We start from the raw sequence: 26,363 nt of genomic DNA on the forward strand, positions 1-26,363 counted from the left end.
CCCAGTCCAAGAGGAACCCAAGAAGGTGCACAAAAAACATTTCCAACTAGGGGACCCCTAAGAAATGGATTAAGAAACACCACCATTTTGAAAACTACCGCTGGTACCTAGCTTAGCCCCTAACCACAGATCTAGGATCAGATTTCCCAGCCCCAAATCATAGCCTTACCCATTAGGTGGATTCAAAAATATCTGACCCTCAAACTCTGGTTAGGGGAGACTTGCATCAACTCCATATTATATTCAGAATTAAAATTCATTGTTTAATGTTGAAAACCTTAAGCAACAAGTTTGGTTGGAAAAACCAGCGACAGTCATAATATTCCCTTTACACAGGAGTAACAGTCATAATGATGGCCACCAACCAGCAACAGTCAAAATATTCCCTTTACACAGGAGTAACAACGGCCTCCTATTATGTTGTGACTGACAAAATGGCCACCAACCAAAACAGAGAAGTAGCCATTAAACGGCAGCAGCAATGGTTGTACACAAACAATCCCTCAGAAATCCTGTCATTAAACACCAGTAAATGTAAGCATGATATGAAACCCTAGGCTACACATAGCAGAGTGTGGATTATTATTCAGCATATGGTTATATGAGAACTCCACCCCCACCATGTTGAGTGATGGTGTCTCTCAAGTAGAGGTCTTCGTGGGTCCAAAATGGACCTGGCCTTTCCCTACTCGAACCCGATATGGATAAATACAATTTTTGAATTTAGTCAGAGACGCATTCCCGAACGAACCCAGAGACCACTAGACCCGTTCCGTATAGACCTGGTCAGATCCAGCCCCGGTCCGATCCGAGTGAGGGAAGCAACAGAAAACACTTTTTTAAAGCCGATAAAACATGTGAGGGAGGTGCCGCTCCAGTAGGTGGGGGAGGGGCAGTAATGTGAGCGAATGAGGGAGAGATGAGACAGCAACCTACCAATAGCTGCCATAGGCTAAATTATTTATCAAATATGATTACGTAGTACCGGGCTTGACTGTATCAAACCGGGAGAAGCTAATTAAGCTAGCTGATATTAGCGAGCTAGGCTAACAGGCTGCAGTGCTTATGCTTTTTCATCCTACACTTACAACTCCAGACTATTGTCGTTGTAGCCCATCCCTCTCCTTTAACTTGCAATTATATATATCCTAACTTTTGCCACACAGGAAGGGTCTATGACTAACCTATTGTAGCTTTGTTAACTTATGACTGGCCAACAACAAACGCCACTCTCGTGGCAGCAGCATAAAGAGCAGCAGCATAAATTACTACATTTCTCTCTACTATAGCAGTCGCGTTTGGATCTGTACGGGCTCTTCCGGACAAGTAAATTAAAGTTACATGTAGGCCTACCTGTGATAATCAGTTCAGATTCAACCCTTGACATTATTTCGAATTCTGGATCAGGTCTCGATAATAGGTGGATCCGTGAAAAGCTCTGTCATGAGGGTTTCGTTATGTAAATACAAATCTCAGCAGATTCCCACTTTTTTGTTGTTTGTTTTCATACAAAGGAGCAGTTCAGTCCTGAAAGCGAATATCAACCCCACGGATACCCAACGTGGGGCTAGTGAGAGTTCAGAGGGGAGGATGGGGCAGCAAGATTCTAAGATGAGTCCAACTGAATTGGGGAAAGTTCAGTTTAAGGGTCGCAGTGAGGTTCAGTCAATCCAGGTGGTTAGTAGCTGGAGGGTGAGATGGGGCGGGCTTGCGCTCTCTGGCCCTTGGGGGGGGTCAGTTGATAGGAAGTGATTTTAGATGGTCTGATAGCCAGCGTGGCTCCTCTTCCTGCCGATGAGGTAGGCCACGAGAACGACGAGGACCAGGCCAGCCAGTGCAGCGCCCACGATGATGGGGATCCACATGTCATCCTCATCCAGCTGACACTCCTCCGCTGGAGAGGAAGAGAGAGAGACCGTGAGAGAGCGGGAATTATAGACAACGAAGAGCAGGCGAGGGAAAGTGGAGAAAAACAAGAAATCATTAAATAAAAAGTGATGGAATGATAAATCACCAGAATGTATTATTCCAAATCTCAGAAATGTTGATAACAGTCCCATCCTGAAACATTGACATCCTGAAACATTGACATACTGAAATAGTAGCCCACAGTCCCATACTGAAATAGTAGCCCACAGTCCCATACTGAAATAGTAGCCCACAGTCCCATACTGAAATAGTAGCCCACAGTCCCATACTGAAATAGTAGCCCACAGTCCCATACTGAAATAGTAGCCCACAGTCCCATACTGAAATAGTAGCCCACAGTCCCATACTGAAATAGTAGCCCACAGTCCCATACTGAAATAGTAGCCCACAGTCCCATACTGAAATAGTAGCCCACAGTCCCATACTGAAATAGTAGCTCACAGTCCCATACTGAAATAGTAGCCCACAGTCCCATACTGAAATAGTAGCCCACAGTCCCATACTGAAATAGTACCACATGAAGTGGTAACCCACAGTACCTGCTCCAAACTGGTCCCCTTTGAGGCCGAAGGGCTGCACCTGCAGCTGGAAGGTGTTGAGAGAGAAGTTGAGAGTCACAGCCAGAGTCTGCTCCTCACGACACATGTAACTACGCCCCAGGGTACCACGCAGGTAGTCCAGACTACGGTTACTGGCTGAGAAGGGCACTGGAGGGACAACAGGGAGAGTGAGAGATAATGGTGGGAAGGAGGGAAAGAGGTTATGGGTGGGGTAAGAAAGGGAAGATCGAGGGAAAGGAAAGGGGGATAACTAGTCAGTTGTACAACTGAATGCATTCAACTGAAATGTCTTCCGCATTTAACCCAGCCCCTATGAATCAGAGGTGCGGGGGGCTGCCTTAAATTGACATCCACGTTATCGGCACCTGGGAAAGAGTGGGTTAACTGACTTGCTCAGGGGCAGAACCACAGTTTTTTTTTTACCTTGTCAGCTCGGGGGGGGGTTAATGGTTGGGATGTGAAACAGGAAATAGAAAGGATGGAAAGAGACATGGAAGAATGTGGTAAAGGAGGATTATAGAGGGGTTTCAACACTGCAGATTGGAGTTGTATGAGGATAGACAGATTCATTATATGCATGTACTATTCACTAGATCAGGTGATTGTTGGATCCAGACTCACCACGCATGTCCGGCCAGGCTGCCAACAGGGTCACTCCACTGAGGTGATACTTACTGGACGTGGCATTCTGCAGACACAAGAGAACCAGTGACGCCACACAGTATCTACGCCACACACAGGACTGAAACAATAGTTCACGAGTGCCTGTCCTCAGCTTGTTCATGAGGCTCCATCTTGTGGCAGTCAGGTGTTAGTGCCAAAAGCCTTCTACTACTGATACAGAAGAAAACCTTACTGCATGTACTAATGTATTAATGGATGCAAGAAGAAATGAAGATAAAGAGCAAGAGAGAGCAGTAAAGAGAAACAAAAAATGTCAAACAAGAGTTCTGACCAGGGAGAAGACGAGGGTGAGGCTGGTTTCATTCTCATCAGCATTCAGCAGTAGGGTGGCGCTGTCCAAGTCACATGACCCTGAGCTCCTAGTCAGGTTGGGCTGAAGGTTCACCACCTCTAGCACAGTCTGCGCACACACAGGACAACAAGACACAGGGCAGTGTGTGGACATGTTTAACTATAATTGTAGGGACCAGAAGTCTCCACAAAAATAGTTAACAAACATTTGACCAACTGGGGATATTTTCCTGGTCCACACAAAGGAAAAAAGGCCATTCCTAGGGGGTTTAGGGTTAAAAGGTTCAGTTTAGCGGTTAAGAATAATAGGATTTTGAATGGGAATTAATTGAGTGTCCCCCACAAGGTTAGTAAAACAAGACTGTGTCTGAGAGGTGCTGGGCTTCAAAGTATGTGCAAGTCTGTGTACCTTATTGAGAGAGGCAGAGCTGAAGCTGACATTGAGCTGCAGTCCCATGCGGGCCATCAGACAGGCGGTCCCATTGCCGTTGGTTACAGTGTAGTTGCCTCTCTCGGGCAGGGCCGGGGGTGCAGGAGGCGGAGCCGTGGTTTGAGGGGCAGCCGTGGGCGGGGCGTCAGTGGCAGCAAAGCTCTGATGCAACGTGACCGCTGTAGTGACGTAACAAGACAACCACAGATGGATAGACAGACACAGCACTGTTCGATCCTTAGCTGGAGGCTGGTAAAAGTCTTCTCAATAGTTTAAGAGGCCTCCTCTCCTCACCTCCTTTCCTGGATCTGCACAGACGTGAAAGAAGTTGACAAGCAACCTCTGTACGCATTCACCACCATACTGTTGCCTTCACCCATCATGTGGGGTAGATAAGAGATTAGATAAGTGCAGATGAAGGAGAAGAGCTGAGGAGCCATTTGAGACTATAGCGATGCAACCACTGTGTAGGTCAGTAACTTTGGAGTAATGTTATGGCCAAATCCTTTTATGTGGTGGCAGACTAAGTTGTGCCAACAACAAAACCTGCTGATTCCATTGATGTGGCTGTCCACAAATTCCAAAAGATTTAGTGGGTCACACCACAAAAGAACCATTGGAATGAAGAAGCAGGTCTGCTCATTTCTACAATACTAGTCTCACGTGGCTTCCGAGGAGACGCCACTACTGGTGTCAATTACATAGTCTTCGGCTGATGTCTGTCTTACCGGCCTGTGCAGATTAAAAATACTAGTGACTGCCTTGCTTCGACGAAACAACGGTGGTAGGCCTGATCAACGACAGCAATGAGAGAGCCTACAAGGAGGTCAGACACTTGGCAGTTTGGTGCCAGGACAACAACCCTCTCCCCGATCGTGGACTACAGGTGAAAGAGGAGACAGCACGCCCATACATGGGGCTGTAGTGGAGCGGGGCGAGAGCTTCCTTGGCATCCACATCACTAAGGACTTAGCATGCCTCACACACATCCGGACAGTCGTAAAGAGAGCATGACGGCTTCTTTTCCCTCTAAGGAGGCTGACAAGATTTGTTATGAGCCCTCGGATCCTCAAAAAGTTATACAGTTGCACCAGAGAGCATCTTGACTGGCTTCATCACCGCTTGGTATGGTGAATGCACCGCCCTCAACTGCATAATGCTGCAGAGGGTGGTGCGGACAGCCAAGTACATCACTAGAGGTAGAGCTCCCTGTCATCCAGGACCTCTATATCAGGGGGTGTCAGAGGAAGGCCCGAAAAATTGACCAGACTCCAGCCACCTAAGCCAAAGACTTCACTTTGCTACTGTCTGGCAAACGGTACCGGAGCATCAGCTCTCAGACCAACAGTCTGAGACGGCTTCTATCCCCAAGCCATAAGACTGCTAAATAGTTCATTAAAAATGGCAACCTAGACTGACCCTTTTTTGCACTGGCTCTATGCACGCTCACACAATATTATAATAAATGCCATTTAGCAGACGCTTTTATCCAAAGCAACACTACAAAAAAATAAAAATACACACATCTATATTTAACTAGGCAAGTCAGTTAAGAACAAATTCTTATTTACAATGACGGACTACTTGCAGGCATGCGTGCATACATTTTATGGATGGGTACTTCCGGGAATCGAACCCACTACCCTGGCGTCGCAAAACGCCATTCTCTATACAAAATGAGCTACAGAGGACCACACGCATCAAAAGATCCATACCGACAAACACTATTATATTCTTTATTTTACCACTATTCTTATTAAATGTTGTTGCCTAGTCACCTTACCTTCATATACATATCTACCTCATACCACTGCACAAAAATCTAGTACTCCCTGTATATAGCGCCATTCTTGTGTATTTTATTTCTTGTGTTAAACAAATATATTAACTTTACATTGTTAGGAAGGGCTCGTAAGCAAGCATTTCACGATAAAGTCCACACTCGTAGTATTTGGCGCATGTGACACATACACCTTGGTTCCAAATCAAATGGTATGAATATGAGGAAACCTGAAATGTCAAATATTCAAGGTTTGTCACACTCAGTTCCCCTGTATCATCCATATGTTTACACCTTCTGCTCACTCATCTGTTCAACTCCCTGATATATTGACATTTAGGCCCAGTTTGTCCTACAAGGAGAATATCACAAAGACATGCTGTGCAAATGTGATCGATATCTAATAGCTTGCCTTGGCCTAGCCCAAAGGCCAGCAGATGGTGCTATAGAGTCATCTCATCTGAACATTCAAAGGGAATCCATGCAACTGGCTATACACTCGTATCCCTTCAAATCAAATGTTTTTGGTCACATACATAGCAGATGTTATTGCGGGTGTAGCAAAAATGCTGCGGACCGGTTCGTGCATAAAACATTCTCCATTCAGGCTGCAAAGGCATCTATTTCCTCCTTAACTTTATTTAATGGCAAGAAGGTGGGATGGGGGATATGCATAGTTTCTTATGAAACACCATTTTCCACCACTATGCTATGGTGGCTAATACTACTTCCTGACATTGCATACAGTGTTAAGACCAAAGGGTAACCGAACGTAGAAAGTGTCAAATAAACACATGAGCAAGTTCCCAGATGGTTTATCATCAGAAAAGGTAGCTAAGTTTAATTAGCTGTATTCCTGAAAACCGGATGCATCCGGTTGTTGGCAACTCTGCTAACAGCAGACTGAAATACTAAACAATTGACATATCAATTCATTCTTTTCAATTTAAGATTTTATTTAAAATTCTCATTACAAAAAGAAGGCTCAGTTTATGGGGTATTCAAGTCAGACTGGTGCAGACTTCACCCTAAGGCAACAATCAATAGAGGATCCCTTCTAGTACTGTCCATCGGTGGCTTGTTTTTGGAGTCAGGTCCAAGAATGGTTATTATGCCATATTAGAGTCAGTTACACCTGCAAGTTGTATTCCTGGGGGAGTTGAAGGACCACAGGCAGTCAATAGGAAATATCATTGTGCTCTCGGGTAAAATGTTTATCTTCGGAGGCAATTTCGGCAGAAGTGTTACAGATGGGGAGGTTCAAGTCTCTCGTGAGACACCATGGGAGAATGGAGGGATGTATTGGGAGAGGACATGGTAGAATTATGTTTAATTGGGAAAGATTCGTTGATCTGTGGAAGTCTAAAGAGTGGAATTGATGTGTTGGAATAATTACACACAAAATGTACAGTGTAAAATGTTTGAAGTCCTCCAATCAGAGGTGAGGGTGGGATCATTGTGTGTCACCATTTATGTTCTGGTTTCATGCTGTGTGCTGGTCGTGATGGATGCACTCGCTTCCATGCCCGCCCAGGCATCAGGCGGGGATTGACTGGTTTTTCCCCCCACTCTTTGAAAATCCTTTCGGCTAATGTAACATGGTGGTGGAAAAGGGTGTTCCATAAAGAAAGCAGGCATACTTCCATTTTTTTCCCCACCTTTGACATTAAATCAAGTTGAGGAAATCAACACATTTGCAGCCTGGATGGAAAATGTTTTACATATGAACCCATCAATGAGGGATAAGCCAGCTGCATGGATTCCCTTCGAACGGTAAAATGAAACGATCCAATAGCACCATCTGCTGGCCTTTGATTAAGCCTTGGGCTACTCAGTACGTGACCACCAGCTTTTATCCCAAAGCTAAAGGTTACTTGCCAAGAAACAAGCAGCGAGTAAACAAAACAAATTAGTGCAATGTCATCAATAAATGAAAAAAAAACAGCCTGTTGTTTTTAACACTAGGCACAACACTTTTGAGATCACGTGAGGGTCCCATTGCACAACAGCCCACCTGCACCTCTTGACCTACCGATCGAGCTGTCAACCAGCCACTAAGCAAGAAAAACAACTCAGTCTGGTCTCGCATCGACCTGTAATACATAATCTAAGGCAGAAATGCAAGTCATCTGGAAAACCTAGAACCGTGTTTAACCATCATGAAAGGTAAATAACCATCATGCAAGGTAAAAATAGGTTGAATACAGAATTATGGTGTATGAGCTACCATTTCTATATGTATGGTGCATTTACTGCGTCCATCCAGCATCAACATACTCACCTAAAAGCGCGATGAATGCAATGGACAAAGGTTGCTTGCGGCTATGTTGTGTCATATTTTTGTTAAGTTGTTTGTTAAGGCAAGGGGCGAATCACAACATGCACACGGTCCAGCGACAGAAACGAAGGACAGTAAGCGAGCTTTACTTGCAACAACGCGAACTCACGGCTTGTGCGCTCTCTGCTGCCGCAAACTAGAATCCTCACGAAACAAATCTTCAGAAATGTGCCCTTTTCCTTCAGTGTTGTTTTCTTTTTTTTTGGTTTAGTTGTCGTTGATTAAATTGGTCTTCGTTGAGTGCCTGGCTCGTCACATACCACGGATGATTCCTGCACCAGGAAGAAGCGACAACGGTCATGTGATCAAGAGTTTAAGTACCGCCCAGAATGATCACATGAGTGGGGATTCATTGACGTTGAACAGCTGTGGGGCTCCAGATAACAGCATATTAACATTCATTATGAACTGGGTGGTTCGAGCACTGAATACCGATTGGCTGACAGCCATACCCGTATACCACGGGTATGGCAAAATATTTATTTCTACTGCTTTAATTACGATGGTAACCAGTTTATAATAGAAATAAGGCACCTCGGGGGTTTGTGGTATATGGCCAATATACCACGGCTAAGGGCTGTATCCAGGCACTGGATAAGAACATCCCTTAGCCGTGGTATATACCACACCCCCTTGTGACTTATTGCTTAACTGTACTTTTTGTGATGAGCATCCAGAAACAGTTTTGCATTGATTTGAACATTTCCTACGTGTAAAGAGATTATGGAAAGATATTTGTACGTTTATTTTTGATAAATATTATTGGTGACTTTTGTTTATTATGGGAGAATGTGCTGCTGGGTTAAAGGATAAAGAAAAACCATTTTACATCCAAAATGTAATTGTGCTAATGGGATAATTTCATATTCATCCATGTAAATTCACAAATATTTTACCATTTTTTTTATTGGGAGTTCGAGCAGTACATTATGATCATTCTACATTCTTCAAATAAGAAATCTGTAAAAACAGTCAATACATGTGTCGTAAAGGGACACTTCAGGATTTGAACAGCCCTTTATCTACTGACCCAGAGTCAGATGAAGCCCTTTATCTACTGACCCAGAGTCAGATGAAGCCCTTTATCTACTGACCCAGAGTCAGATGAAGCCCTTTATCTACTGCCCAAGAGTCAGATGAAGCACTTTATCTACTGACCCAGAGTCAGATGAAGCCCTTTATCTACTGACCCAGAGTCAGATGAAGCCCTTTATCTACTGACCCAGAGTCAGATGAAGCCCTTTATCTACTGATTCTCTGCATCCAGTATGAAGGAAGTTAGAGGTAAACAATGTGAACCAATGCTTACTAGCGTTAGCACAATGACTCGAAGTCTATGGTATCTACTATATCTATTTATGTCTATGGTATCTACTATATATATTTATATAGACTTTGAGTCATTGTGCTATATTTATTTACAGTTTATGTCGGAAGTTTACGTACACTTAGGTTGGAGTAATGAAAACTTGTTCTTCAACCACTCCACACATTTCTTGCTAACAAACTATAGTTTTGGCAAGTCGGTTAGGATTTTGTGCATGACACAAGTAATTCTTCCAACATTTTTTTACAGACAGATTATTTCACTTATAATTCACTGCATCACAATTCCAGTGGGTCAGCAGTTTAAGTTGACTGTGCTTTTAAACAGCTTGGAAAATTCCAGAAAATTTTGTCATGAATTTAGAAGCTTCTGATTGGCTAATTTACATCATTTGAGTCAATTGGAGGTGTACCTGTGGATGTATTTCAAGGCCTACCTTCAAACTCAGTGCCTCTTTTCTTGACCTCATGGGAAAATCAAAAGAAATTAGCCAAGACCTTAGAAAAAAATTGGAGACCTCCACAAGTCTGGTTCATCCTTGGGAGCAATTTCCAAATGCCTGAAGGTACCATGTTCATCTGTACAAACAATAGTGCGTAAGTATGAACACCATGGGACCTCGCAGCCGTTATACCGCTCACGAAGGAGACGCGTTCTGTCTCCTAGAAATGAACGTACTTTGATAAGAAAAGTGCAAATCAATCCCAGAACAACAGCAAAGGACCTTGTGAAAATGCAGGAGGAAACAGGTACAAAAGTATCTACAGTGGGGAAAATAAGTATTTAGTCAGCCACCAATTGTTCATGTTCTCTCACTTAAAAAGATGAGAGAGGCCTGTAATTTTCACCATAGGTCCACTTCAACTATGACAGACAAAATTAGGAAAAAAAATCCAGAAAATCACATTGTAGGATTTTTAATGATTTTTTTGCAATTTTTTTTACACAGGATAGGACAGCTTGGCCTACCAGAGTCCAAGGTCAAGATGAAGTTGTCTTGTGGTGATGAGGCATTTCACAAGGGCATCATTACACCACAGCCACCATAACATATAGGCAACTTGGAAACTGAGAAATGTCCGACTTGGAAACTCATTGTAGAAAGATGAGCTCCAGATGAGTAAAGATGCATTTAACTGCTAAGATAATGTCACCTGTTGATATCGATGGTACACCCTAGGAGAGTGCAAGTTATTCTGAAGCATAGCTTTGAAACGTGATAATAATTTGATATCCTTGCTCACTGTCCACAATACTGGAGCTGGCACTTTGCCGTGGTGGGGGAGATTACGCGTCTTTTTGACATGACCTGTGGGCTGTAACAACATGAACCAAATCTAGGCTTCTGCAGGTCTAACCATCAGGTTGTGCCAATAAGCACAGTAATGCTTACATTATTCTTCACTATTGCTGGAGGAAGCATACAGTTTCTCTAGAAAATTACTCATGACACCGTAAAAGAGCAGAGACCATGGCCTTTGAACTAATTTAATTTCTCTTCTCTGATTTTTAGATTCATAGACAGTCTGTTGTTAAAGCATGACAACTGTAACAAATGGAGAGACAGCCTAGTGAACCAACACTCTGGATGAACAAATCCTAAGAGATAAGGGGATAGATACATTTACATTTTAGTATTTTATTAGACTCTCTTATCCAGAGCAATTTACAGGCGCAATTAGGGTTAAGTGCCTTACTCAAGAGCACAGACTTATTTTTTCACCTAGTTGGCTGCAGGATTCAAACCAGCAACCTTTCAGTTATTGGCGCAACGCTCTTAACCGCTAGGCTACCTGTCAGAGAATGATGGTTTGAGCAAGGAAGTGACACTGACATAAAGAGAAGGGAAAACCGAGAAAGACAAAGACAAGTAGATATGTTTAGGAAGGAAGAAGATGCTTAGAGAGATGGAGAGAATGATGGAAAGAGAGAGAGAGATGGGCAGAGATATTGGTGTCAGTGCAGCCACTTCCTGTGATCAGCGATAGAGAGTTTGCGAGAGAGCGAAAGAGAGAGGGAGGGAGGGCTAGAAAGAGATTAACCAAGAGAGCCCTCTAGAGCCACCGCCATCGTTCACCCCAGGACAAAAAGAGAGAGATCATCACTTGTTTTCTCGGAGGGAAAGAGAGGAAAAAAGGGAGAATGACTGCTCCATGGAGGATAGGTGTTGTGGTGATGATGAAGCTTGTGTCTTCTGCAGGTAACTACCAATCCAGCTGTACCATGGGAGTCACGTACTAGCCATGGTGGAATGGACAGAAATGGCAATACCATCAAAACGGAGGTGTTTGACCTGAATTTGGTGTCAAGGTTAAGGTTAGGGCAAGTTTGTTAAAGTGTCTGTTTGGTTAGGAAGTTTTGACTTCTGTACTTTTTAGTGTGGCCAGATAGTAAGATTCCTGTACTACAGTGGATTATTTTCTCCCACCGTCACCTCCTTCACCTAGTTTCCTACCCAGAGCACAGTTGGCTTGTGGCACCTTAATTTGGGAGGACGGGCTCATAGTAATGACTGGTACGGAATAAATAGAATCAGTGGTGTGTGTTCATGGATGCCAAGGGAAGCCAGGCTACTCCAAAAAAGTATTTAAATTCACAAGAGGCTGAATGTATCTCACCAGAGAAGGCATCCGAGCGAGCAAAACAGCGCCCCTCTGTCTCTGTATGTGTAGGCCATATATCTGATGCTGTCTGGTCTAAAATAGTATGACATCGTTGTCGCCCGTATCATTGAGGGCAAGAGAATCCAGTTTGTCTTCACTCCAATCACATCGCATCAAGAGCATACGTCACTAACAGAAACTCGTGTTGTGTTGTTGTCCTCCAGTAGCTAGCTAGCTACCTAAAATTGTCCCTTTCCTAAATTATCCATGGATGGAGATAGGGATTTGGACTTGTGGTTTTACTTAATTCTCCTTACTGGCCAATGACTATAATGGCACGAACCAAGACAAAGTGAGAGGAGATGCTGTGTACAATTCAAGGCTATCTCTTCAGACAATACAATTTTCCCTCACACCTTTTTTCTGGCTTAGCTTCCCCAGTGATTTTACCCCACACCACTACTGAATGGAATGGTATCAAACACATCAAATGCACAGTTTCCATGGTTTCCAAGTGTTTTATACCATTCCATTCACTCCATTCCATACATTATTATGAGCCGTCCTCCCATCACCAACCTCCTGTGACACAGAGGCGCTCTGCCCTGGTATGAAAAGTGTCCTTCCCCTGGTCAGCAGAGAGAGAAGGTTCCAGGAGCTCTATTGCTCTGTGCTATCTGTTCGTGTGGATACTGAACTAGTAGAACAGGTGCATGGATAATGAACTAGTAGAACAGGTGCATGGATACTGAACTAGTAGAACAGGTGCATGGATACTGAACTAGTAGAACAGGTGCATGGATACTGAACTAGTAGAACAGGTGCATGGATACTGAACTAGTAGAACAGGTGCATGGATACTGAACTAGTAGAACAGGTGCATGGATACTGAACTAGTAGAACAGGTGCATGGATACTGAACTAGTAGAACAGGTGCATGGATACTGAACTAGTAGAACAGGTGCATGGATACTGAACTAGTAGAACAGGTGCATGGATACTGAACTAGTAGAACAGGTGCATGGATACTGAACTAGAAGAACAGGTGCATGGATACTGAACTAGTAGAACAGGTGCATGGATAATGAACTAGTAGAACAGGTACATGGATAATGAACTAGTAGAACAGGTGCATGGATAATGAACTAGTAGAACAGGTGCATGGATACTGAACTAGTAGAACAGGTGCATGGATAATGAACTAGTAGAACAGGTGCATGGATAATGAACTAGTAGAACAGGTGCATGGATAATGAACTAGTAGAACAGGTGCATGGATAATGAACTAGTAGAACAGGTGCATGGATAATGAACTAGTAGAACAGGTGCATGGATAATGAACTAGTAGAACAGGTACATGGATAATGAACTAGTAGAACAGGTACATGGATAATGAACTAGTAGAACAGGTGCATGGATAATGAACTAGTAGAACAGGTGCATTTTTTGTTGTTGCTCTGTGTAGAACATGAAAGCTTTGTTCATTTCAAAGTTACCAGAAAGACAGAGAGAGAGAGAGAGAGAGATGAGAGACAGTAACACCTGTTGGTGAATGAGAACTGAAGTGGAAGTGGTGAGTGATTATTCTGAGACAACTTTGCTCCTGAGTAGTGTGTGGACTCAATACTGAATTTGTCCTTGATGCAGATGATCACCAGATGGGCACAACTAAATGCCCCCCCAAAAAAAAAAAAGCAGTTACACCACCAAAGGCTCAATTTGTCACGACACAGCTTCTGTAGAAACCACTGAACTACATACTGAGTTCCACAGACACAAACCACAAAGAGGGAGAGAAGGGGAGAGAGATAGAGAGAGAGAGGCTGACAGGAAGACAGTTGTCTACAGGGTCGTTTTGTCTTTGCGATGACAGGGTGTCTGTTTCTTACTTTAGAGTACTCTACTAAAATGCCCACCTGCGTAAGGGTATAGCCCTGCGTTCAGTACGACCCCATTCTCCCTTCTAGGTCATTATCCATGCACCTGTTCTACTAGTTCAGTATCCATGCACCTGTTCTACTAGTTCCTTATCCATGCACCTGTTCTACTAGTTCAGTATCCATGCACCTGTTCTACTAGTTCAGTATCCATGCACCTGTTCTACTAGTTCAGTATCCATGCACCTGTTCTACTAGTTCAGTATTCATGCACCTGTTCTACTAGTTCAGTATCCATGCACCTGTTCTACTAGTTCATTATCCATGCACCTGTTCTACTAGTTCAGTATCCATGCACCTGTTCTACTAGTTCAGTATCCATGCACCTGTTCTACTAGTTCAGTATCCATGCACCTGTTCTACTAGTTCATTATCCATGCACCTGTTCTACTAGTTCATTATCCATGCACCTGTTCTATTGACTGTGTTTATTTCAGCAATAAGGCACGACGGGGTGTGATATATGGCCAATTTACAACAGGCTAAGGGCTGTTCTTACACACGATGCAATGCAGAGTGCTTGGATACAGCCCTTAGCCGTGGTATATTGGCCATATACCACAATCCACTGAGGTGCCTTATTGCTGTTATAAACTGGTTACCAATGTAATTAGAGAAGTAAAAATAAATGTTTTGTCATACCCGTAGTATATAGTCGGATATACCACAGTTGTTAGCCAATCAGCATATATTTTACTCCCTTCTTCCTCTGCACTCGTCTTGTGTTTGAATGACTGACTCTGTGCTCGTCTGTGTGCCCTGTCTGTGTTTTAATGGTTCTTGGTCTTCTGTGTGGCCTGCAGAGGCTTCAATGACTGAACCAGCCATCTGCTACATACTGGATGGAATCTTGCTCTTCTACTGCATCATCACCACCTTGTTCTTCGTCAGAGCCAAGGTGGGTCACAATACAGACTGTCTACCACTGGTCAGGTACTAGTTATTCAAGTGTATACAGTGGAGGTGAGTTTGTACACAGGTAATTACAGAGGCATGTTCCCCTACAATTAAATACTGTAAGAGGATGTGTTATAAATACTGTACATGGACATAGAAGAGTGTCATTATCTCTTCTGTCTCTGGTTTCCCCTCTCTCATTATCTCTCTGGTTTCCCCTCTCTCATTATCTCTCTCATTATCTCTGTTTTTCCCTCTCTCATTATCTCTCTGGTTTCCCCTCTCTCATAATCTCTTGTCTCTGGTTTCCCCTCTCTCATAATCTCTTCTGTCTCTGTTTTTCCCTCTCTCATTATCTCTCTCATTATCTCTGTTTTTCCCTCTCTCATTATCTCTCTGGTTTCCCCTCTCTCATTATCTCTTCTGTCTCTGTTTTTCCCTCTCTCATTATCTCTCTCATTATCTCTGTTTTTCCCGCTCTCATTATCTCTGCTTTCCCCTCTCTCATTATCGCTCTCCCTCATCTCTATCGGTCTTTGTCTGTAGTGGTGTAAGTCTTCACCTGAACCCAAAGAGGACCCCACCCATGAAGTGAGTTCCCTAAAATGTCCCATACCTTTCAAGTGTGTGTGTGTGTGTGTGTGTGTGTGTGTGTGTGTGTGTGTGTGTGTGTGTGTGTGTGTGTGTGTGTGTGTGTGTGTGTGTGTGTGTGTGTGTGTGTGTGTGTGTGTGTGTGTGTGTGAGATCATGGACGACGTGGTACTGACATTCTGAATATATGTTTTTTTTTAAGGAACTCCAGCCAGGTGCTAATGCTGATGACCAACAGTCTGCAGCTACTAGACGGGTGAGTGAGCGGACTATTATGGCTGGTGTGTGAGAGGCCTTGTTCTAATTCCGTGTTCAGATATTTGTGATCCGCAGTCTTGCTAATGTGTTTGTGGTTGTCCGTCTCAGAAGCGCAAACAGGAAGCTAGTAGCGACACATACCAGGTAAAGACTTCTCTTTATACCACAAGTTTATTAGCGTGCTGAGACGTTGCAGAACACTGAGACCCTGAACGCAGCCAGTGTTTTGGAAAGGTTCACTTCCACAAGCTCTTAATATTGAACTTGTATTTTGTCCTCTAGGCCCTCCAGATAAAAGATGATGGAAATGATGACTACCAGGTGATCATGTCCAAGGGGAGGGTAAGAGTCCATCAGGTCACTCACATGGAACATGACATTTAGGAAATAACTGTCCATCTCCACTATGTATCAACGTGTGACATAGAAGTTTGAAATAATCAGGGTAGTGTATGCATAGGTTATATACATTTGCGAGATGGAAAGATGAAAATATCCACTCCTTGGAGTATGGATAGTCATCAGGGTGTCATAAAGCTGCTATCAAACTTACATGAGTAAAGGAAGACAAAACTAGGGCAACTCAAATGTGAAATGTGACCCGTCTGTAGATTAACTCTGAAGAATATTAACCTACCTACACTTTCTTCCTGTGGGTTCTCTCCTCACATGCTTGCAAAAAGAACAAGAAGGCCCAAGTCCCCCAGCGTCCCAGTGCAAAGACCCAGACCACTGCCCCACCACTACCTCCACACTGACCCAGTCAGCCCTGGGCACGGAGGCAGCAGTCGACTCCACTTGAAGCTCTGCCCTGCACCGATCCAATCTCTGAAGAATACCTTCTAGATTATTTCCCGAGTTCTATGTGCATAACAGTCTTCTACCCCTGAGCTCAACTCCCTGGCCTGTTATTGCATATTACAACTCAGCAGAAAAGTGTACATGTCTTGTCAATGTGTATTATCATGTCATTTGTTAAGTCCATCTATGGCTGTATGTGGTAATGTCAACATTATGACCGTAATAAAAGACTGGAACGTTCCAATGTTAAAACACCTGGAAAATGCTTTAATGACGTTTACAACAAAAGAGAACTGTACAGTTACAGTAAAAGATTCATCTTTATATACATATAAAAAACTCAAACAAAAATACAGCAGACAAATGCATCAAATCTACCATGTATCCTGATTCACATACTTAACGTTCTACACAATCTTTCAGCTCTATATGCTGCCAACCGCCATGTCTGGGGGGGGGGGTTCTTAGTTGGATATGAGGCATGTGTCCCCGTGGCAACAGTGAGCAGTGTTCTAGTCCATGGTGTGACAGTGGAACCGCGCGTCACAACGACAGCATGGCTCCCAGAGTTCTAGAGTGACAGACTGTGTATTCTGAGGAAAAACTAGTCAGAAGATAAAGGGGCACATTCCTTTAGTTTAGTCCAAGCTTGGTTTACAGAGGGAGAATTATCAATGATTTTACAGAATGCATTTCTCAAAAATCCACAAACAGAAGTAATATTTACAAGTTGACCTTTTGTTTTTATTGTATTTCTCTGCTAGTTTTCTTTTTGAAACCATTGACACTTCGGCCATGTTAACTGATATATTCACACACACAGAATTTTTTTACACACCCCAAAACATACAAAAATACTATATCTTTAATCTACCAAGAGTAAGACAATTCTGCAATTAGTTCCATGCTGTGACAGAAAAAGATCGATACACCAAACAGACAAGATTGTTGTTTTAAAACAGACTTTTTTTTCCATTTAGATTTCTCAGAAATATACCAAAATATACATCTAAGCTTTGGAATTACTGGGGCTAGGGCTAAAGCCAGTGCTGGGTTTATCTCTTAATACACAAGCTGCAGGCAGGGTGAGAGAGAGAGAAAAAGAGAGAAAGAGAGAGAAAGAGAGAGAAAGAGAGAGAAAAAGAGAGAAAAAGAGAGAGAGAGAAAGAGAGAAAGAAAGAAAGAAAGAAAGAGAGAGAGAGAAAAAGAGAGAAAGAGAGAGAAAAAGAGAGAAAAAGAGAGAAAAAGAGAGAAAAAGAGAGAAAAAGAGAGAGAGAGAAAGAGAGAAAGAAAGAAAGAAAGAAAGAAAGAAAGAAAGAGAGAGAGAGAAAAAGAGAGAAAAAGAGAGAAAGAGAGAGAAAAAGAGAGAGAGAGAAAGAGAGAAAGAAAGAAAGAGAGAGAGAAAGAGAGTGTGACAGGACAGAGAGAGTTATCTTTGGTATCTGCGTTTGTCAAACATTATTTGGATATTTTTTGCTTTGGGATAGCGCTTGTGAGATCCTACAACTCCCCCACTTGGAATAAAGCATCATATAACGTTTCCCTGGGACTCCATTGACCAAAGAGCTTAGCCAATCAGACACAGGCCATGTGTAGTGAAGGACCATGATGCATAGTGTCACAGCGGGAGAGAGAAGCAAGAGAGAGACACAGAGAAAGAAAGAAAACAGTGGTGAGACAGAGCGAAAGAACCAGAGAATGTGTATCCTAGAGACAATGTATCCTGGCAACTACAATACACACATAGGGAGCCAGACAGACGCACTGTATCCAAGAAGCAGAAACCGTGTATTTTTGTGACCGTCTTTGAGACGGAAAAGATGTGTCCTAGCAACAGTCCCAGAGACAGACAGAGGGACAGAAAAAGTGACTCCTGAGCCTTTACAGCATGCACAGGATGCACCCTCAATGTGTATTAACAAACATCACCCAGCCATCACGGGATTGGATAATTGTTCTGTCTATCAGAGAACCTCACTTTGCCCCTCGAAACTACCCATCCTCCCCCACAGGCCCTGCCTGTTGTGTCCGTGGCGCGCGCGCACGCACACAGCTCTGCCATACAGGCGTATCGACATTACAGGTGCTCAGGGAAGAGCATGTGTGATCACAGCTGCATGTCTTTTCTCGTGGGATGATGAGGCGGAGGGGTGAGAGATGGTCTAGTCCATATACAATCACTTTGAAAGTCTTTGGTTAACATTACCACAGGAAAGAGAGTGCAGCGAAGGCAGCGCACCACCAGGTGAGTAGACACACCAACATCTACATTTACAATCTAAATAAGAATATAAAAAAGGACAGGATTGTCAAATCATAGAAAACAGAATAAGATTGGGATAAATCAAGTACATACTACTAAAACGTGAAATGTGAGTATACTTTCAGCATTATAATAGGAGGTGGAGGTGTGAGAGGTCACTGTGTGTTTAGCGTGAGCGATGATGATTGTTGTTATTGTAAAAAATAAAGAGAAGCAGACATTCTTAAGTGCTGGAGTATGTCCTGTCTCCCCCCGGTGGCAGCAGCTGTCATGACACTCTGTACTCTTAAAACAGACATTTGTGAGCTTCTCTGATAGGACCATGTGTTTTTGGTGTTGTTTATGTTTTTTTTTTCTTCTTAAGTTTAATATTTTTCTTTACTAAAGTAGATTTAAAGTAAGTTTCACTCAGTCTCGAGCTAAAAATGAGGTATACAGCAGCTCCCTTAACCAAGCTAGTTACCCCAGACTTCCTGGTGTCTCGCTGCCCTCTCCCTTTACTAAACCTTTACACCCACCACACAGAACCACATGCATCAACACAGAACCACTTCTAGAGCATCAGACAAACCTGAGAGACATCCAGATCCACAACGGCACCAAACACAATAAAACTTTATCAAAGAGGATCCACTCTAACGCACAAAGATCCTGTATGTTTGAAGGATCCACTGACTGAGCCATCACAACAGGTTATAATTAAATATAGCAAACCAGAGGATTCACTGGTGCACCATCGCATACCAACAAAGAGGCAATGGATCACTGACACACTCAGCTACTGTTCCATATTCTCATTCCCATCTTCCTTGAATGCTCTTATCATTATACTTTATCTGTAAGCTGAGAACAAATGCACCGTTGTGGTCTGCAGTCAGCTCTTCCACACACACACACACACACACACACACACACACACACACACACACACACACACACACACACACACACACACACACACACACACACACACACACACACACACACACACACACACACACCTCTGCTGGAGCTCAGTTAATAGTAAAGCTTTTCCTACAGGTATTGCCACCTGTCTAGGTCACCCCTAAAGTCATAGGTAGCAACATAACTGTGCCAGAACAGCACAAGCCCAATAACTATGCACTGAGTAGGCTAGCTAAACACAAACGATAGCGAGGAGGCAGCCTCTCTCACTAGATTACTCTCACACAAACATATGCTACAATGCTTTTGTCTTCTAAATAACGATAAGGCGTAAATTATCATTTTCATATTTTGTCAAACTAAGGAAGCCAGTGATCTTGCCCTCTCGTGCTATACAAAACAATTAAAGGCATACGTAATTTAAAAAAAACATCTAACGATTGTTAAAAACAGCACAGCAAATCAAGTCCATAGTAAACCAAACACACAGACAAAAAAGACAATGAAAGATTAGGCGCTTCAGTCTGTTTCCCTAGCAACAGCACAAACGGGGACTGTCCAATAGGGGCACCAGAGCAAGCCCCTCCCACTCAACAGACCACACCCACACATGATGGCTACAGGTGTCTGTGATTCATGCACCAAGGGGGCGCGGTCTAAGTTTTTGGTCTTGAAAGTTTTTCAAAATTGCTATGATTAATAAAAAAACATTTTTTTGTCTTTTGAATATAAGCATGACAAAACACCACATTCAGTCTTGATAACATACTAGTTCAAATATAAAATATGAATATCTTACATATGTTGTGTATATATATATATGTATAGAATTAAGAAGAGAAGAAAAAAAATGTTTTTTTCTCTTATCCTTTAGTCGTTCCGCAGATAAATATTTCATTAACTTCCAATGGTGCCAATGGACACTGGTTCACCTAGCTACCGCACTTCACGACTGGTGAATGACTGCAAACAGGACTACAAATAGAACAACAAGTGCCATTCAGACAGAACACCAGCCAAGTGAGCAGCATGGAGACATCAACCCAGCCGCAGAGAGAAAGGCTTTCGCTTTGCTTTGGCAAGAAGGATCACAAAATAATGTTCAACTGTTAAAACCTGGAAATACCCATAAGTAGTAGTACTAGAAAATAGCAGTAGTAGTTTGTCCTAGTTTGAGATAACGATGACTATTTTTTTGCCATCTTGTACAATTCAGCCATACAGTTCTTGTACATTCTATAATATTCAGCGGGTGTCAGATTTCTTAGAGAACCTAATGTCTAAGTGCTGCTGAGGTATTTAGTCAAAGTAATTCACGGGTGAAAAAGGAGCACAAAAACTGAACAGCGTGGAGCCAATTCTCTGCTTTCAAACTAGGCCGTCATTAATCCGGTTATGTTAGGGCCGACAGAACAACACTATTGCTGTGTGCTGTTGTTGTTGTTACGAAAAGGGGCAGTTCGATAAGGGCAGCACAGAGGCTACGCTGTTTGGTTACAGGTCAGGATCTTTGGTCCGAAACGTCTTTACTGGTGCTGCCAGTGGATGACCTCCCCATAGTAAAGCTACCTGGGCATTGAGGGGAAGGAGAGAAGGCTTCAACCACAGGAAATCGAGACCTGCTAACAGGATATGGTCACAAAGGTAGAAGAAAAAACACACCATTCTAAATTAAAGCAGCTGGTCATTAAAGCTAAAATATCCTTGTTCCTTAGAAGCGGGTTAGAGGTGGGGGATGCACACAGGTGGGTTTAAGAGGAGAAAACTTGTCAGTAGTAGTATTATGTATGATAGTGATCGTGTGAACAGCACTTGCTGGCTCACACAGGCACAGCAGCTAGTGAGAAAACGACTTTGGTTCAAGCTTTTTATTTCATGGCTGAGGATTAGTAGAAAAACTCAAAATGGACAGCCCTTACCCGACTATTGAAAGCCTGACTACAGTCCAAACTGTTGCCCATCGGATATGCCAGTCTAGAAAGGGTCAGGACAGTCTGCCATATCATCATGGGGGAAACATGTAGAGAAACGAGACCGAGCCTAGAGGATAAGCACCCATTGATATCATATAACCGCTACCATTCAAACCTAAACACCCCTCAAATATATGAACATTATTCAGGGAGACACCTGACCTCCCGTCTTCCCATTCCTTTCTTTTTGGTTATTTGCCCTGCTACTTTAAAGCTGAGCAGGGACAGCCATAGTCAAATTTAAAAATACGTTTGTCTTTGGAAAGTGATCATCAACATATTGCATTTTCCTCTCCTGTTGTGTGTAGAGAGAGAGAGAGATTTTGTACTCATAAATATTAGGACTAGGCTAAGCTACACTGACAATAAACAGCACTAGTTTTAACAAATATTTTTGGTATATTTGAAGTAAGCCAGTCGAAAGACTGCAGAAATAAAGGACCATAAAACATGTTAAAAAACATGACAGAATGTTTAAGTCTTTCAAAACAGGCAGACTGCAGTTCATTGGTGGCATTAAAAAAATGAAAAATATCTCAGCAAAAATACACAACGTCCCCATCTACCGCACACCAACGTCATCCAGTTGGCATGGCAACCACACAGACAGACAGACCGTCAGAGAACACTCAGTCACAGAGCTCCATGTATCATACAGCTAACTGAGGCGTCTGTATTTGCCTGAGCTGTAAAGGTCACAAGAAAACAACTTAGCCCCTATACTGCCTGACCCCTGAACTGTGAACCCTGACCCCCCCACAACACACAACCACCACCCCACAGACATGGGTCCATATGTAACCCGGGTTAAAGCTCTAAGCGTGATCATTTCTTATATCAGTGTCTATGGTCCGCACCTAGACTACCATTTACAAATGCTCCATGGCCACTGGGCTACTGCGAAATGTCAAACTCAGTGTTACCAGACCGAGAGGACCAGAGAGAGACCACTCAGCTAACCCTGTTCCTTAAAGCAACGATAACCGTTATATATCAGCCACTTATTATTACTAGATTTTTAAAGCCTTATAACCACGATAAAACTAATTATATATATAGCAGTTAAAACTTAATGTTAGATGTAAAGTTCTGAAAATGTCCACTCACATAAAAACAAGAGAAAACAAACTAAAACGAGAACGCTTCTAAAATAAAACTTTGATATTCGTGTTGAGGCCTTTCCAACAGAGCCTCCGACACTATAAACTCAACCTAGACAGGGGAGACGCACAAACCCCCTTTTAGTGATGATGTAGATTGTGAACTTAGTAGTAAATCATTTTTGTTAGAGTAAATTTTTTAAAAGTAAAATCACACATTTTTGGTTAGAAGTACTTCAGAATAAGTTCTGAACAGGGAAGAGAAAGATCTCTACTTGTGAAAAAGGTGACGGAGTAGAAAAGGTGGGTCTTCTCTGTTATTTACTCTCCCAAGACGTTGGTCAAGTGTCACACAAGGAGCACAAACCATAGAGTTCAAGACGATCATGCCTCAGAAAATGGCCGCCCCAGTCCTCCTGTGTGACCTGATGCATCCAACGACCAAAAACATAATTTTTGGAGTACTAGGGAAGAGAGAATGGAAAGAAGACCAACATTTTTGGAGTACTAGGGAAGAGAGAATGGAAAAAATACCAACATTTTTGGAGTACTAGGGAAGAGAGAATGGAAAGAAGACCAACATTTTTGGAGTACTAGGGAAGAGAGAATGGAAAAAATACCAACATTTTTGGAGTACTAGGGAAGAGAGAATGGAAAGAAGACCAACATTTTTGGAGTACTAGGGAAGAGAGAATGGAAAGAAGACCAACATTTTTGGAGTACTAGGGAAGAGAGAATGGAAAGAAGACCAACATTTTTGGAGTACTAGGGAAGAGAGAATGGAAAGAAGACCAACATAAAAAAAAATAATCAATTCCAACCCGCTTCACAGAGGGTTTCTTTTTGGTGGCAGCAAAATATTTAAATAATGACAGAGAGAAGAGGAGGAACAGGTGGGTAGAGCCATTAGTCTAAGGCCAAATCCCAAACAACAGCCCTATTCCCCCATATAGTGCCCTAATATGGCCAGAGCCAGACATATCGTACGCTACATATAACCAAGAGTAGTGCACTAAATAGGGCATAGGGTTCCATTTGAGGCCTCCAGCTTCACTGGGCCCTGGAGGCAGTGGTGATGGTGGAGGCGGGAACTGGTACAGTCGCCGTGGTGACCTGGTGGTCAGCTGAGACCTGCAGGGCCCCTCCCCCAGCAGCTCCAGCTGACACCAGATTGACAGGGTTGGTGGTGAGCAGGGACAGGTTCTGGGGGTTCAGGAAGAGGGGTTGCATCAGGTTGGGGGTGCTGCCGGCGGAGGTGTTGGCGAACAGCAGGTTACCGCTCCCATCCAGCGAGGTGATGGGGAGAGCACCGCCTGATGCCAGAGCTGCAGGGGGAGGAGAGGAGGGACAGAGGGGGAGGAGTTACAGCTAACTGTGGATGGATATGAAGGGTAATGTAGCTAGCGGGAGTTCTCATTACGTCTTGTACAGAATGGTGTGACGTTTGGTGAAGACCAGGAGGACAGTGTCTGGTACAGACTAGTTATACAGGTGGGGAGAACGAGCTGGTGGTAATGACTGGAGTGGAATCAGTGGAATGGTATCAAATACATCAAACACATGCTTTCCAGGTGGTTTTTTGTGTGTGTTTTTTTTTACCCCTTTATCTCCACAATTTCGTGGTATCCAATTGTTGTAGTAGCTACTATCTTGTCTCATCGCTACAACTCCCGTACGGGCTCGGGAGAGACGAAGGTTGAAAGTCATGCGTCCTCCGATACACAACCCAACCAGCCGTACTGCTTCTTAACACAGCGCGCATCCAACCCGGAAGCCAGCAGCACCAATGTGTCGGAGGGTACACCGTGCACCTGGCAACCTTGGTTAGCGCGCACTGCGCCCGGCCCGCCACAGGAGTCGCTAGTGTGCGATGAGACAAGGACATCCCTACCGACCAAGCCCTCCCTAAACCGGACGACGCTAGGCCAATTGTGCGTCGCATCACGGACCTCTCGGTCGCGGTCGGTTACGACAGAGCCTGGGCGCGAACCCAGGGACCCTGATGGCACAGCTGGCGCTGCAGTACAGCGCCCTTAACCACTGCGCCACCCGGGAGGCCCGGTTTCCATGTGTTTGATGCCATTTCACACCTGCTCCGTTCCGGCCATTATTATGAGCCGTTCAGCAGCCTCCGTTGTTCTACAGGTGTATAAGTGGAAGGTTCAGAGCAATGAGAAAGGTAGTCTTAAATATATTGAGGTTGGACAAACAGTATAAAACTACACTGAACATGTGTATAAACACAGCATATATAAAGTGTTGTGCCCCTGTTTCATGAGCTTGTAATAGATCCCCAGATGTTTTCCATTTTTCTTACCTCCCCTATTCATGATCATTTCTCCTTTGCCAAGATAATCCATCCACCTGACAGGTGTGGCATATCAAGAAGCTGATTAAACAGCATGATCATTACACAGTTGAGGACAATAAAAGGCCACTTTAAAATGTGCAGTTTTGTCACACAACACGATGCCACAGATGTCTCAAGTTGAGGGTGCAATTGACATGCTGACTGCAGGAATGTCCCCCTGAGTTTCTGCCAGAGAATTGAATGTTAATTTCTCTACCACAAGTTGCCTCCAAGTCGTTTTAGAGAATTTGGCAGTACGTCCAACCGGCCTCACAGCCGCAGACCACGTGTAACCACGCCAGCCCATGACCTCCATACAGCTTCTTCACCTGTGGGATCATCTGAGGCGGGGGACTATTTCTGTCTATAATAAAGCCCTTTTGTGTGGAAAGTGAGTAGGCCTATGCCCTCCCAGGCCCTCCCAGGCTGTGCCCCTGCCCAGTCGCATGAAATTCATATACTAGGGCCTAATTCATTCATTTCAATTGACTGATTGCAGTCAACACGTTGCGTTTATATTTTTATCCAGTATAATATGAGAACAGCCTATGTAAATGAGGTAATTAAACAGGTGTACTTGCCGCTCCACAGACCTTGGATGGTGGCCAGGGTGCTGTTGCTCAACATGGCGGGGTTCAGAGCCCCTCCCAGCCCCCCTGGAGCCAAGCTCAGCAAGGCCCCCCTACACAGAGACACACAGAGTAAGAAAGCAGGAGAGATTAAAAATCATTCTGATTCCTCCTTCAATCCCTGAGATTGTGATGCTCATATGCTACTATTAATACTATGATTATTCAAAACATTTAGACTATTCACAAATCCTATTGAAAGATTCTATTTCATGATATAATTCTGCATTCCAGATAGCGCATGAGGACAGCCCTTCCTGTAGTTTGATATGCTCTGTGATCAGACCGTGCTCAGATATCCCCTCCCCAACCTACTCACCCAGGAGTGAACTGCGACGACGCCATAAGTCCTTGGTTAAGCCCGGCCATGGCGGCGAAACTAGCGCTGGTGGGTAACTGGGCGGCGCCTTGCAGGGCGGCCGACAGGCCCAGTCCAGCCACCATCACCTGACCCGTCCCCAGAGTGGTCGCTAGGGACGACGGTGCCTGCGTGACCACCGTGTGCTCCTGGGTTCCGCCGGTCTCCGCCGTCGTGGCCTGGAGGGCCGTGGGGGAGGGGCTTAGCGATGGGGAGCTGGTCACCGCAGTAACCATGGGTGCCATGGAGATGACAGACGCCGTGTTTGTGGTCGCTCCTATGGTCGTGCCTGGGACAGAACGGCAGACTGGTGTTTAGTATTTGAGGGCCAGAAGGTGGAAAATGGGAAGAGAATATT

General features: G+C 43.8%; 3 protein-coding genes across 18 annotated transcripts in view; 1 reads left to right on the forward strand and 2 right to left on the reverse strand.

The window, feature by feature from the left end:
• Nucleotides 1-359: 359 nt before the first annotated feature.
• LOC124044211 (lysosome-associated membrane glycoprotein 1-like) lies at nt 360-8,314 on the reverse strand. Its single transcript, XM_046363755.1, has 6 exons — nt 7,956-8,314; nt 3,874-4,073; nt 3,445-3,573; nt 3,111-3,177; nt 2,469-2,636; nt 360-1,894 (listed from the first exon to the last, which is right to left on the reverse strand). The coding sequence occupies exons 1-6, from the start codon at nt 8,008-8,010 to the stop codon at nt 1,755-1,757; spliced, it is 759 nt and encodes a 252-aa protein (XP_046219711.1). The 5' UTR covers nt 8,011-8,314; the 3' UTR covers nt 360-1,754.
• A 2,979-nt stretch (nt 8,315-11,293) lies between these two features.
• LOC124043003 (high affinity immunoglobulin epsilon receptor subunit gamma-like) lies at nt 11,294-16,665 on the forward strand. Of its 2 annotated transcripts, XM_046361177.1 has the most exons (7): nt 11,294-11,539; nt 14,683-14,777; nt 15,323-15,367; nt 15,570-15,623; nt 15,734-15,769; nt 15,908-15,967; nt 16,309-16,665. In XM_046361177.1, the coding sequence occupies exons 1-7, from the start codon at nt 11,482-11,484 to the stop codon at nt 16,381-16,383; spliced, it is 423 nt and encodes a 140-aa protein (XP_046217133.1). In that variant the 5' UTR covers nt 11,294-11,481; the 3' UTR covers nt 16,384-16,665. The 2 variants fall into 2 exon arrangements, with proteins under 2 accessions (XP_046217133.1, XP_046217134.1); XM_046361178.1 differs by lacking the exon at nt 15,734-15,769.
• A 3,037-nt stretch (nt 16,666-19,702) lies between these two features.
• Nucleotides 19,703-26,363, reverse strand: part of LOC124044213 (POU domain, class 2, transcription factor 1-like) — a 39,688-nt gene continuing 33,027 nt past the window's right edge. For 11 of the 15 annotated variants that reach the window (XM_046363774.1, XM_046363772.1, XM_046363771.1 and 8 more), the window contains 3 exons: nt 25,967-26,294; nt 25,600-25,700; nt 19,703-23,993 (listed from right to left, as the gene is read on the reverse strand). In XM_046363774.1, coding sequence (XP_046219730.1) covers nt 23,719-23,993; nt 25,600-25,700; nt 25,967-26,294 — 704 coding nt within the window. In that variant the 3' untranslated portion in view covers nt 19,703-23,718. The remainder of the gene's footprint in view (nt 23,994-25,599; nt 25,701-25,966; nt 26,295-26,363) is intronic. The other 4 variants (XM_046363776.1, XM_046363775.1, XM_046363768.1 and 1 more) reach the window with 1 other exon arrangement.

Source organism: Oncorhynchus gorbuscha, linkage group LG09, assembly GCF_021184085.1.
Source record: "Oncorhynchus gorbuscha isolate QuinsamMale2020 ecotype Even-year linkage group LG09, OgorEven_v1.0, whole genome shotgun sequence".
Classification (NCBI taxonomy): Eukaryota; Metazoa; Chordata; class Actinopteri; order Salmoniformes; family Salmonidae; genus Oncorhynchus; species Oncorhynchus gorbuscha.